Consider the following 14,008-nt stretch of genomic DNA (forward strand, 5'->3'; position numbering starts at 1 on the left):
ATGTTATAATCGAAATTTAAACCACATCAAAGCGACCATAATTAGATACCGTAAGCTCAATTTCACATCTGTATTGTTTCGCACAAATTGCTCACCATTACGCGAAATAGCAAACACCGCAATAACTGTCTCACTATGAGACGTAATATGACTTTACTTTTATTGAATCTTTGTTTATTGCTATACCGTTTCAGTCAAATTGAAATTTGGAATGTAAAACTCTATGAGTAACAATATAAACTTAATTTTTAATAAACCATTTTAGAGACAACATTAAAAATACAAAACATGTTTTATTTAGTCTGAGTTCAATATAAGGTTATCTTACTATTAAAAGCCTTAAAACTAATATTCAAATTATTTTATTAATATTGAAATATAAATAACTCCGTAACACATGAAACCAAACTATAGTTTTAAAAAATCAACCACATTTCAATTAACAACGAGTGAATTAATGACACTAAAATCATAAAAGTATGAATAACTCAAAACATACTTTGTTCAAAATATCTTACTGTTGAACTAGGGCAGCGATATGTACACTGCCACTGTCAGGATGTCAATGTGGTGTCCACTGAAAATCAGTGGAGAATCTAAGTGTCTTATATGTCCTTAGATTCTCAAAGCACTGAGTGGATATTATCCATTTTGTGCCGTTGTAACTAGTTATAAGTTAATTTTATTTATTTTTTATGTATTAATGTGCATCGGTACAAATAAATGTATTTTCTTTCTTCTTTCTTTCTAAAAAAGTAACTATAGAAAAAACGTGGCCTAGTCTCCAAAGAGAGATCCAAAATGTTAAACGAGTCACTGAGTCAGCGCAACTGCAGTAGCTATTATATGTAGCATAGTTACCAAGGGACAACACAAAATGGTAAATAAGACAGACTATACTGAACTTCAGTAAATCATATTTATCTATATGTCGTATGAAAATTCTATATGAAGCACAATACGAAACTACTATAATCGTTATTTTGTATATAGAACAGTCTACAATAGCATTGAAATATTCTCATCTCGAAGTGTTGCACCGCCACAAGAAGTTAATTAAATGAAAACAAGAAAGCTTCCTAATGAACGCCGCTAATAGCTGAACTTCCACGTTACCGGTTGGAACCTAACTAACAAACTAGTCGTTAGGGTATAAAACCAAGAAGTTGGAAAAGTATTATTTATTATTACATATGTTCAGAGTGAAATGTTTTGTTCCATAGTGGAAAGGAGTAGTCATGCCTTAATTGTCGTTTAACTGTTCATTTGCTTCGATCTTAATGGTATCTTGATTTATTTTTAAGCTTCGTAATAAGCATATAAATCGGTGGAATTTGAGGATGGAAGAACACGTGATAAAAAATTCAAGTTTAAAATGTATGCCAGTGCCACACCCCGGACACTCCATACAAAATGATTGTTTTGACAGTCACACTGTAGAGACTGCAAATGTGTGTGTTAACGCTTTATGGTTGGCACATTTGTGACTAGCGTAAAAAAAAATTCTCGTTTTTCTGATGAAATACATCCGTAAACAGCACAATATCTAACCATTTTCTACGAAAAACGATAATCACAAATCCAAAATAATAAAATTACTTTAAGTCAATTTGATTAATGTTGTCAATCTTTGTTGCGTATCGTCCTTTCAGAAAAATATGGCCCATTTTATGTCTGATCGCGCGGGGGTGAGGTAAGTTTAATTTTGGCGGGAGGCGGAGAGTGTCCGTTCTGTAGCGTTTAGCTACTATTATGTATTCTGTGCCAGTGCTTAATTCATGTAGGTATATAACGTGGTCCGAATTTACAATAAGCCACACATGAATGAATCGTTTCAAAGTAAACTAATAAATTATTTTATGGACTATAATAAAATGTATAACAGCCTAAGTATAGGTACTATTTTACTATTTTTTATAATTGTATATTTTTTGTCTATGGTTATGGTTATTTCTTAAGGTACCTATATGTTTATTTGTACTGTATACTTACAATGAAAAAAAATCTTTTTACGTCCCTTATCACGTATTTTATTACCATTTATGCTCATATAAACCACTTAGATCCATCACAAATTCCCAATCACACTATCAAGCTTAGCAAAAGATAAAAATAAAATACACTTGTCACCTACGTTAAACGAAACCAAACACCATAAAGCACACTACATTGACCCTGCGGTTTCTCATCGAGCGAGCTGATGTTTATACGGTCCGCCACGTCTCGGCCATGGCCTCTGCTGTTAACAATAGCAGTACAAACACATTGCCAATATTCTGTATAACTTTACCACGAATAATGTGATTCAAATTATACATGCGGCAATTTTACGCCGGCTTTATTGCTTGTTTCTCGAGCATTTCAATAGCGACATAGCTTAACATGGCCATAAACATTGATATCTTTGTAATGTGCTTGTATTGATAGATAATGAAGAGGTATTTGATTTATTGAAATTGTAAAAAATAATCTTGCTTTAATACATTAAAAACCGAAATTATCATCAACTATAATGATTAGATCATTTAAAAGCATAATTGTGTTTTAGATAGTTAAAATTGATGATTTACAAATTACCATTTAAACATAATCTTGTTGCGAGTCTACCCCAAAATGAGAAAAAAAATACAGTTAAATATCAGTCAGAAATCTTCAATCATTTCACTCAACACGTCCCTGATTTACTTTTAAATGTAATAATATTTGCCAGCAAACCAGATCTCAAGAACCTGTTATCAAATCTCGTCAGACATTAAAACCAAATTTATCAAGCATCAAGGAATTTTAATTCTACTTACATATTTAATAATAGGTTATATCACATCATAACCGTTACTTTTAAATATTAATTTTCACACGGTATTCATTTGATCGTCATTCGTTTAATAAATCAGATCATGTAAAAAGCAGCTCGTATAAAACTCTAAGTAGGACACCACTAATGAATACACGTATTGTATCTGCTTTATCTTGTACGAGATCTATCGAATTTGCATGTAAGTTAACAATCGTCCTCTATATCCACCGGTAATTAGAAACTTCTGAGTCGGTAACGGTACGCAGTTTGTTGCACTACGACTCCCATAAAAGCTCTTAGACTTCCGTGATGAACAGTTTCATATTAGAAATACGGTTACGTCTCATAATGATGACATACCAAATCACAATCTAATAACCTTAAAGTCTACATCATATTATTATGTTTTATTTTGATCCAAAATAATTATGTATACAAAAACATGAACAGTTAAAGTGGCAGACGTCTATCTTTATCAAATATAACGGTGAATAGCTGTTGAACATGAACATAAAATAAATAGAAATGTCAAGCCCTTGTATTGCGGATCATGACCGTCATCCTATTACCATGCGATGCTTACGACATTCCTCTCTAGTTATAGTTAGTCCATGATTTTCACAATACACTTGCTGATATTGCGGCTATGACAATGACTTTGAGTGATTGATGTGATAGTAATTTCCCACACACCGTTGTTCGTATCCGATACGAGTACCTCGGACGCAGACCACATGGTAGCTTAGCGCAATGACATCGCCTCACAGCACACCGCGAAACTAATGACTGAGACATCTGCAAACATGTATAGTGATGCCATTTATGAAAAATATATCAACTTACCACTACTATCAGGAAGCGCGTACAAAATTCCGCGTAGAGCTGCAGAGACAGACGTCGTGTTTTGATCTGCTGAATTGCCTTCACATCCCACAGGATCAGATTGCGCTGGCTCAAATAATGCCAAATCTAAACCATCCATATCACTCCGTACTGATACACGATCTTCTTCAACTATTGTATCACAAAAATTCTCTGGCGATTCGACTTCTTTCGGACTGCGACTACACACCCCATCGCTGAGAGGATCACAGCAACAGGTGTCAGAGAAAGGTTCAAAATCCCTACAATCAAATTCGCATCGCTCAAAACTGTCACAAGTACACGACGACAATGCATCTGATTCCGACCCCTCGACAACAAATAGGTTGGCACCGTTAACATCTCGCTGTACTGCTTCTGTTTGCGTAGATATGAAAAATACATTGGAAGCATATGGCACTTTTTGTATTTGAACTCCAACACTGCTATCCAATCTTTCACTGGGGTGGATGCGCTCTTTTGTATGCGATTGGATGCTTTCTACGGGAGAGCGACAGTCTTCATAGCGAGCAAAACTCGAGGTATCCGTCAAATTGGAAGATCGGTCTACGGAATATACATCTGCGTAGGGATCTCCAGGATCGCTATGTAAAGGCGGCAGGCGATAGGGAACATGAGAGCGGGCTCCGTGGAAGATAGTTGTATACGGACAGGTATGCGGAGGTCGAGAGCGGTCTGCACGACGAGGATAGCTGGCGGCGAAGGGGTCGCGAGGTGGAGCCCCCTCGGCATCTATAAACGCCTCGCTCGTCGACAGCACGTTGTATCGCCAGTCTGGCATCGCTTACAAACACCATCACTTTACGAAATCACTAATACTCATCTCATGTCCTCATATTTCACTGAAGAATATGACCTACTTTCATTGACGAAACTGAGTAAAATTAATTTCACTACGGTTGGCATCCACAACTGTGCAAATATTGAACGAAAACCAGTTATGCACTTAGAATGACATCATTGAACGCATGATTGCCTTTGCATGTTGTAAGTGTAAATAAAATTATTAGCTCAATGGGTCAATAGTTGAATTTATTTAATTGTTATCAAATGTACCCTAGCAAAGACATGTACATGACTAACGTTTGAGTGGATTCACTATTAAACATAGCACCCAGACCACTGAATGGTTAGACCACTTGGTGCAACAATAATTTAGGCAGTAATTAAAAAACCCGTGGATAAGCTGTTAATAATTTGTCCGTTAAGGTGGAATTGTGTAAGTGAACAAAAGGTCAATGCCTGAGAGTCGTGCTTAGAAAACGCAATTATTTTGTAAGTACTCTGAAATTGTTATAGCGGCTTGATAATAACAGATGCGGGCTCGTGACGGTACTAACGTCCATTGGGAAGAGTTTTTAAACGTATTCTATCACAGCTTAAGCTTTGTAAAGCTACGAATTGATAATCGGATAAAGTTCGTGACTCCGCAGCACATCCTTAGAAAACTTCATTGTTTACAACGTAGATTATATTAAGTAAAAGCTACATAATACGAAACAATATGTTTTTGTTATTGTTTGATAATATTCTATTATTATAACTATTGAATTATATGTATAGAGCAAATTCGTTACAATTGTGTACTTTATTTAGAACAAAAAGTTTATCACTCTACATAGAATTTACCTAAATGCATTGTTAACTGAAATTTTTTAATTACATTATCTACATTTTGTTATCCTAGAGGCTTTTTTTGTAAATTAACAACAAGGATGGCAAATATTACAGGCGAAACATTGATTTCATAAACTTATCCTGGTTACTATAATAAAATCTCTTCAAACGTCATCAAAATTATTATGAATTAATATTTAAGTATAGTTACGATTAAAGCAGAGGTGCATGATGCCCAAAAGGGTCATTCACCAATATCTATTTTTACACGTGCTCTTTGTTAGTTCCCTATAATCTTCATAAACACCGCCCTAATTTTCATAAAGAATATTTCATGGGATATGAACTACTGCACCATAATTCTATATTGTGCAATCTCTTAATCATATAAACATAAATATAAAAGATATCAAAGTAAAGGATTCCACTGAGGCTATCTATAGTAAAAGAATTTCACTATGAAAGTTAAAACCAAATAAAATATCACAAATTTATATGCTTTAAAATTGGAATTGTTTTGGAAATACATAGTTATACTTATAAATATTAATCTTAAAGATAAATATTGTAATCTCCTCAGATGGAATGACCACCTAGTAACTAAGAATGGTAATAATATAAGTACCGGTGAGAGCCGCATTGCATTATTGAGGATTATAAACCAGGTTTGTTGCCATCCCAATTTATTTCTACTTAATACCTTAAAGCTTTGCTAGGCTGAGCTGGATAAAAACTTCATGAATAATAATATTAATAGAGACTTCTGGTTGTATGTACGAAACACTTTTATAATATATATATACCTATCGTTGCTAAATTATATATTTTTCCACTTTTGAACTCTTCATATACCTAAATGGGTATGTAAATTCAAGCTTAAATTAGCACAAACCCTTCCACTACAAAAGCAATCAATAATTTATATCGTTCGTTATAAGTTGATTAGATAGCCGGATGCCGATCGTAGTAAAAACCTTATCAAAAACTTGGATAAATACGAGCACAACACTATCTGTCACAAAAAATATTCAGGTGATCGGATGTCATTCGATTACCGAACGTATACCGGCTGCGTGCGCGCAAAATAGCAGTGCGCGTTGCTGGTCGCGCCCGGCCAGACTGGAAGTTGGGACTCGGAGCCGCAGGCCCACCGCGCGGAGGGCGACTCGTTCCATACAAACATTATGAGCACGAGGCGCTCATCTGTTCGCACTTCCAACTTGCTCGCACCAACTTACGCTACCATATCAACATTTAAAAGCTGATCCTTGTCCATATTAATGAGAACTTTTATATATTACCCTGATATACGACTTAAAATGCCAATAACACTATTTAAGGACACATTATGGGTACTTAGTACGAAATATTAGCCTCCAGTAATGTAAGGTGAAGTATCGTAAATACAGTTCGTATACATCAATCTTAAGTCCTCCGTAAAACTGTTGGGAAGCTGTATGTATCTTTTGAACCATGATGAACCATCCATTACTACACTCAAAACAACTAACAAAAATATTCTTATCACAGAGCCAGGTAACTATGTATAAAATAACCGAAAAATATTGAAGTAGAGCAGATCCTAACATTTCGATTCTGAATTTTGACCACACGTACGATTCAAAACTAAAAACCTAAACATACGCTCAATATAACGTTTTAATAGTTACCAATTCCATAAAAACATGGGTTTGAATAATGCACACCCAAGAGTTATTACAGTATCCAGATGTCCCATAACGCAGCGATGTCAACACCCTTTTATAAAATTATTTCTCATTGTTGACTTTAATTCAAAAGCAGTTGCGTCCAAAACTACTGTAGTATCTCTAGTCTAGGGGACATCAGTTTTTTGTGGTGCTAGTTAGAAAGGGAGTCAATTCAATAAAACGAACCCCTCGTAGAGATTGCATCGTTATCAGCTATGAGCCCATGAGCCATGCGAGCGCGCATTACCTTATCGTCTTTAACAGAGACCGGTTCAGATCAGTCGTATTTGCATTTCGCAGACCTTGTTTGAATTTAACAAGGCGAACTAAGATTACTATTTGACTATTACTTTTAAAATTTTAACACCATCGCCGCAAATATTGCTCATTTTTAATGTAATTTATTTATTTTTTGTTTATAGAGTAGAGTTCACTACTGAGATGTATCGCAACATTTCCAATTCGTTTTTTTACGAATAATGGTTAGCGATTAGTCCGTGAATTTATATTTAAATCATTTGAATCTGCACTATTAATACATTCAGAACCCAAGTCAACATTTATAACAATAATAACTTGAGTCATGTTTTATCTTTTTTTATTAACTCGACTTACAGAGCGTAAACTGTAAATCCGCCATGCCTTATTTAATGTCGACTCAAATTCGCATTGGGTTAATACTTCTTACTTTATTGATACTGCATAATATTGTTTATCTTGAGCATAAAATCTTCACACGGGAAGCTACTATTTGTTGACACTACGTAATAAGCTGTATCTCTACAGCGTACGGTTAGCTGGGTTCTAAGTCAATATTAGATTTGGGCAAGTAAATATATTATGTTAACCCCGGTTTATACCTATACAAATATGTATATCGATATGACTGAAATATTGGTACGCCGTGTCGCTCTCGCAAATACCAAATACCATTGATTTAAACACTTTAATTTTGCATTTGTAATTTATGAGTGAGTAAATCAATGTGAATTTCATAGGATTCGTGATAAAGTTTAGCACGCCCAAAACGAACTTGATTATAGATAAAATTCTTACTTTACACCGTACGGCCGGTACATATTATTTTGAAACCAGATTATTAGGTGTGAAAATTATTAGTTCTAATAAAAATAATTTACAATTTAGTCGTATTTTAAGCATTATTATCTTCATCTGCTACTTAACTCTCCTTAATCCTACTTAAATTACAAAATGCGATAGTTTATTTGATGTATTATAGATTCCTAAATAATGTTTTTGATCGTTCTTGTAAAACTACTAATCCAATTTAGTGTATTTCTGAACAGTATAACCACGTTATCTGTTCCGTGAGTATAACTTATATAAGTAAAATAAACGTGCGTTCAAATCATTTTTTTTTATATTATACGTGCGTTTGTATGAAGCATGCTTCTTAAATATCAAACACCATAGCATTCAAAGTAGTAATAGAAGTTTGAACTAAGTGTAAATGATTAGTTAATATGCTTTCTATTGTAATTTAAAAAAAGTCGGGTGTTAATTTAACCTAAGTTAATACATTTGATTTTCAATAACTTACAATTAACGTTAATATGTTGAAAACAAGTTAAAACATCAGTAAATAAATAACGCTAGGCTTACAAAACAAAATGTAACGTTTCACTTTGCAAAATATAGGTTCTTCAACTCTATACCGCCCACGCTGACACCAACATCCGTCAGCATCAGCAACTACATTATATTGTTGCAAAAATTATAATTATAAGATATTTTATTGTTTTATTCTTTATGAAGATTAAATTATTCACACAGTACAAAATAACTTTCCACCAGTGACTTTGCTTGCATACTTTGGCTTTACTTACTAACATTTTTATAATGTGTAATTTTCCAAATCATTCAAAAATATTTTAACCAAATTTGTTCAATAATTCAAATGTGAAAACGTTCTTACTTTTGAATTTTTTAAATAAATAAAATCCGCACTAATATTGCAAATACGAAAGTCTTTCTTATGTTAAATTATGACAGCAAAACTAGAGCACCAATTTAGACACAGATACGTCTTTACTTTTTGCCAAATAAAATATAGAACAATTTTTCATGACTCCAAGCTACTGTGGGTAAAATAAATAATTAATTGGCAAATATAAACATGAAAAATCACAAATATTATAATAGAAGCCACGCCAAACTGTGATCCAACGAATTGTATCCAAAACCCGGACCTTGTAAGCTATAATTTGAAGCCTTTTATATCTGAGTCTTGTTTAATTGTATTTTTATAATAAAATATAATTTTATCTTGAATTACAGAACTAATAATATTAATTGACACGCCATTTGAAATAATAAAAAAAAATAAACATAATACCAGTACATAATACGTCAGCTTTGCTTTAATACACATTGCATTTTTAAAATAACTTCCTCATTACGCTCGCTCTACGTATCAACGCTATGTAAGTTGGTAAGCTCTATCAACACAGTGCGTTGCTCTATCAAACTTATTTCTTATACTAGCGACATCTATGTAGACAGCTTACACTAAAGAGAAACCAATTCAATATTATGTTGCAGCCTCTGAATCATAGATGGCGCTCCATCCAGTGTGGACATTGATTGCACTATTCAACACTAGATGGCAGCATAGACGTAACTTGAGTAATTTACTCCAGATCAGACAGAAAAAAGTAAATAATAATTTTACAGAACATTATATCCACATATTAGTGCAAATATTCAGCTCGATTCTGTAGCTAGCTTTTCTTAAGTTATAATTAAATGACATGAACAAATGAATGTTGTATTTAAAACAATGACAGTTATGTTATAAGTTATAACATTTGAGTTTATTAATATTACATAACATAACTAATTGAACTATATTTTTTTTTTCATAAATAAAGTTATACCTACAATTATATTCAGTTTAATTAAAATTAGATGGATTCCACATTCATCCTTCTCTCATTAGCATTTGCAACAAGCACGCCCGCCGGGTTTGATGTCCATAATTTGCAGTCCTCACTAAGGACATGCATGCTTATAATTCAAAGTCAAATATTCATCGAACAGTTATGGTGATGAGATCACTGTTTTGGTAAGGCTTGTCCGGCGGAGTGGCAGGACACGGAGTGTCCTTCCTCACCCATCCGGTGAACTTCAGTCGGCCTCAGCTGTCCCGTTATCGTATTTGCGCATCGTGACTGCGCTCGTTTGGGCGAAGCTTTCCACTTAAACACTTGCCTATTGAACCGAAATCATCAGCTAATTTGAAGCCGTGAGAAAATCCACTCGACCTTGTCCAACAATTGATTTCTATGAGTAAGATACCACAATTAGAAAACGTGTTTATTTAACTGATTATTCATTCAAATCTTAAAATCGTACGATAAACTTCGTCGTGAATCAGGATAGACAACTTTATTTATTTCGCACATTACTAATCCGCAGCGTTGTTTATTACGGTATATGTATTATTCTATTTGTTAAGTGTATCCGATTTTGAAAAGAAAAATCTGACTTTGGAATAAGATACTATAAAATTAATTAAAATTAATTAATGAGATTTATATTGCTCCTTATTGATTAAATCTTTAATCTTTATAGCTTTTTCTCCTAAAAAGTTTATATCGCATTTTTTAATGTATAATACCAGGAAATGTACGTCGTGTACATTTCGTTGAAATTTAAATATTATTAAATATTATTTATATCGTATGTACGTTCTATGTACGCCCACGTGATGGCATTTCGTATTGGTTTAATTAAATTATGCAACATATTACTAGTTAATTATGGAAATAAAAATAAAAAAATACGTTCTTACTGTATAAATTTTACACTGACGTAAGCCGCAGTACCAACCTTTCAACATTAAGATGCAAATCTATTCATAATAAATTTGATTCTTTACAAGGCAGTATAATTTTTTTTCTTTTTTTTTGTTATAATTATAAGACCAGTCTTGCCCCAAATTGTGAAACATTAAATAATTTCAAGAAAGCAAGTTTTCCTTATTTATTTTTAAAATTCTATATTGTCCAAATCTTATGAATAATTATGGTTTGAGAACTATTAAATCCCTTAAAATAGATTTAAATTATTAAAGCAAATAAAAAAATGATATTTTACTACCCATGTTACTATTCTCAAATATTTTAACCTCGATTCGCCTCACGCCTGCTACCAACACATCTCAATAGCTATCTATATGGACGTACCGCGTACGTAGAAAATGACTGGGGCGGCACATTTTCCCTGTTGGGAATATGTAGCTGTACGTACATATACGTTAGAAATATATTTTCATTGCAAGACCCTTTATACATCCAGCTACATGCGCTAGTTATTGATTCATTTTTTTAGATGCTTAGAATTATTTAACTATTATGCAGAAACGTTTAATGATAAAATTAAAGGCAAGACAAACTTACGGAAAATAATAAAAAGCTAAGATAAAAAGATTCAAAACAGGAAGGCACTGTGAAGGAATTTCAACTTCAAAGAGATAATAATTATTACACGCCTACTTATAGTAAATAACAATATATTACATTGAATATTAAACAAATATTAAATAAATAATTGCACTTTGTGAATGCTTTAATATGTAAATATTTATGACTCAGAAAGCTCCAAGCTTAAGTAGAGCTTTCGTGAGATTTTAATCAACGTCTTTTGCAACTAAAGATTTCGTCTGTTTCGCTAAGAATATTTCAGAAAGAGAGCAAAATCTAGTTCATTTGAGAGATATGACCGGTTTTTTATCATTACATGTTTTTATTTTTTCCGCAAACAACAACAAATTATATAATATAAATACGCAATCAACTTCTCTGATTATGTAGGACTTTTTAAAATCAGGTTTTTTATATCATGTATCATTCCTATTCAACAAGTTCGTTTGTTGAAAATTAATCTTATATCATATACCTATTTTTTTTCCATACGTGAAAGGCGAAAGCATGTTCTGTTGTTAACTTGTATAAATGAATATATAGATATCGCAATGTAAACATAGCGGTGACCGAGTAAACACTAATCCATCTGCAATCAATACATGTAAATGGGACGAATGTAAACAACATTTATTCAGATTAATTCAAGTAAGCCACGATACAAAAGCATCGCCTTGTAGTTCCGTATATAACGTTGACCTTAATTACTCGAATAGCTGAGGCGACGCTTTAACAATCTTCAATATAAAGTTACCAAATTAAAACAAGATTGGCGCCGTAAACGTTTGACTACACGATCAAATAGTAATTATTTATGCAAGTGTTACATCACTTACTTAAGTGTCTAATTTATTCCACGAAATTAAGGTAATTATTTTCAATTTTAAACACCTAATTTTGCTAACACACCCATAATGTTGTTAAGCTAGCACAAAAATAAAAATAACAAGGCGATTAATTTATTTACCGGCCATACATTTTGAAATATGTTTATTTTATTTTAACACATGTACTACACTAATACCTTTGCATAAAAGTGTATTTCTTGTATGTATTGACAAATTCACTCATGGTGTCTTTTTACGTTGTCATAGTTTCAACTTCGAAATAAAAAGAACACAGATAGGGACCCTCCGGCCGCGGCGGTCAAAATTCGGCTTCACTTGAACGACTTTCACTATGTTCCACTGTATGTATCGTGATGAATGATACACTAGGAGAATTTGCACAGTAGCCCAGAAATAACAATCTTTCTACACATCATCTCGTGCACAAAACACTCAAATATAAAGATAAACTCAAAATATAATAATAACAGGAACATATACCTGTTTATCACAACAAAACATCATAAAACCTTTTTTCAAAAAAAATATATTGTGTTAACTATAAAAAAAATATATTTCATAAATAGTTTATATGTAAATTTACATTGTAAATATTATAATATAATAATTATGTATTTTGTTTTTAATAATACTAACTTAATATGGTATAATTATCTCTGTCTATTCCAGCTAATCTCCTATACATAAAAAACAGAAACTATGCTTTTTCTGCAGATATAAAATTTAATAGAAATGAAGTCAATTCTTATAATACAAATAAAATGCGTAGAAAAATAATCCTAAGGCGGGAATTCGATTAAGAGATTATCGAGGAGCCTAGTTGGTTGGGGTTGCTATGGTGAAGCGAAAGACGCCACGTATACAAACACAAGGAACAAATAGAGCTCTTTGAAACACAATAAGAATGTAATTTGATTGTTATATAAGGTACATTATTTTATATATATACCTACCTATACCTATTGATTTTAAAGTAGCAAATGGCAACTTATATAAAATGCAAGATTATCATTTGAGTCACCTGTGAGACTATAATATATATGACTACCTATGTAGACATTGAGCAACTAGGTGGCCTCGATTGCTAATTGAATTAAGAATGCAATTTTCTTCTTTGACATTGATAGGATTATTCAAATAGCTTTTAATATACCATGAGAAGTTCAATCAACGAATCCATTTGCAAAGTTCGCCTTTCATTCATTCTTTTATTGAGTGGTAAAATTTTCCCCTAACGGCTTTTAAACAGCAGTGGTTTATTATCAGTTGTAATGAGGGCATAGTTATTGTGGCGAATTAATAGTAAAAATATATCGTGACACACGCGCTGCGTATCAACAGGGGTTAGATCCCCGTCTGGACCGGCGTCTGTCAATATTTCGCAGAAATAGGCGTTGTCATGACAACGAGGGTTCGCCTCCCATGCCGGTCGGTGCCCTCCAGCCATGCACAATGCAACGGAGGGACGAAGGGTGAGAAGTAAAAAGGTATCCGTTGTCTAGGGCTCAACACAAGGGAGGCTTTAAATAACGTACCTACATTGCGAGTATTACGATATTTAAATGACCTAAAAAAATACATCAATTTCTTTTAACTTAAAATCTACTTATAGGTACTTTTAATTTACTTAATGAGATATTTTTTCTGCTGCAGGATCATTGACGAAAAATCGCACGGCAATTTATTTTATAACAAAGAACCGCTTTAAAT

At 33.0% G+C, this 14,008-nt stretch overlaps 1 protein-coding gene across 12 annotated transcripts in view; it reads right to left on the reverse strand.

Moving 5' to 3' along the window:
- Window positions 1-14,008, reverse strand: part of raskol (Ras GTPase-activating protein raskol) — a 131,650-nt gene that overhangs the window by 99,519 nt on the left and 18,123 nt on the right. The window contains exons 1-2 of one of the 12 annotated variants that reach the window (XM_090119468.1): window positions 6,352-6,442; window positions 3,641-4,538 (exon numbers count right to left, since the gene is read on the reverse strand). The exons of 2 other annotated variants lie outside the window; for them this stretch is intronic. In XM_090119468.1, coding sequence (XP_089975594.1) covers window positions 3,641-4,460 — 820 coding nt within the window. In that variant the 5' untranslated portion in view covers window positions 4,461-4,538; window positions 6,352-6,442. Of the gene's footprint in view, window positions 1-3,640; window positions 4,554-6,188; window positions 6,443-14,008 lie in introns of those variants that run through there. 9 more of the 12 variants (XM_090119459.1, XM_090119460.1, XM_090119458.1 and 6 more) reach the window with 9 other exon arrangements.

The sequence above is a fragment of the Colias eurytheme genome, chromosome 3, assembly GCF_061535395.1.
Source record: "Colias eurytheme isolate Ceu_HAF_F1 chromosome 3, ilColEury1 Martin Lab GWU primary, whole genome shotgun sequence".
In the NCBI taxonomy this organism is placed as follows: Eukaryota; Metazoa; Arthropoda; class Insecta; order Lepidoptera; family Pieridae; genus Colias; species Colias eurytheme.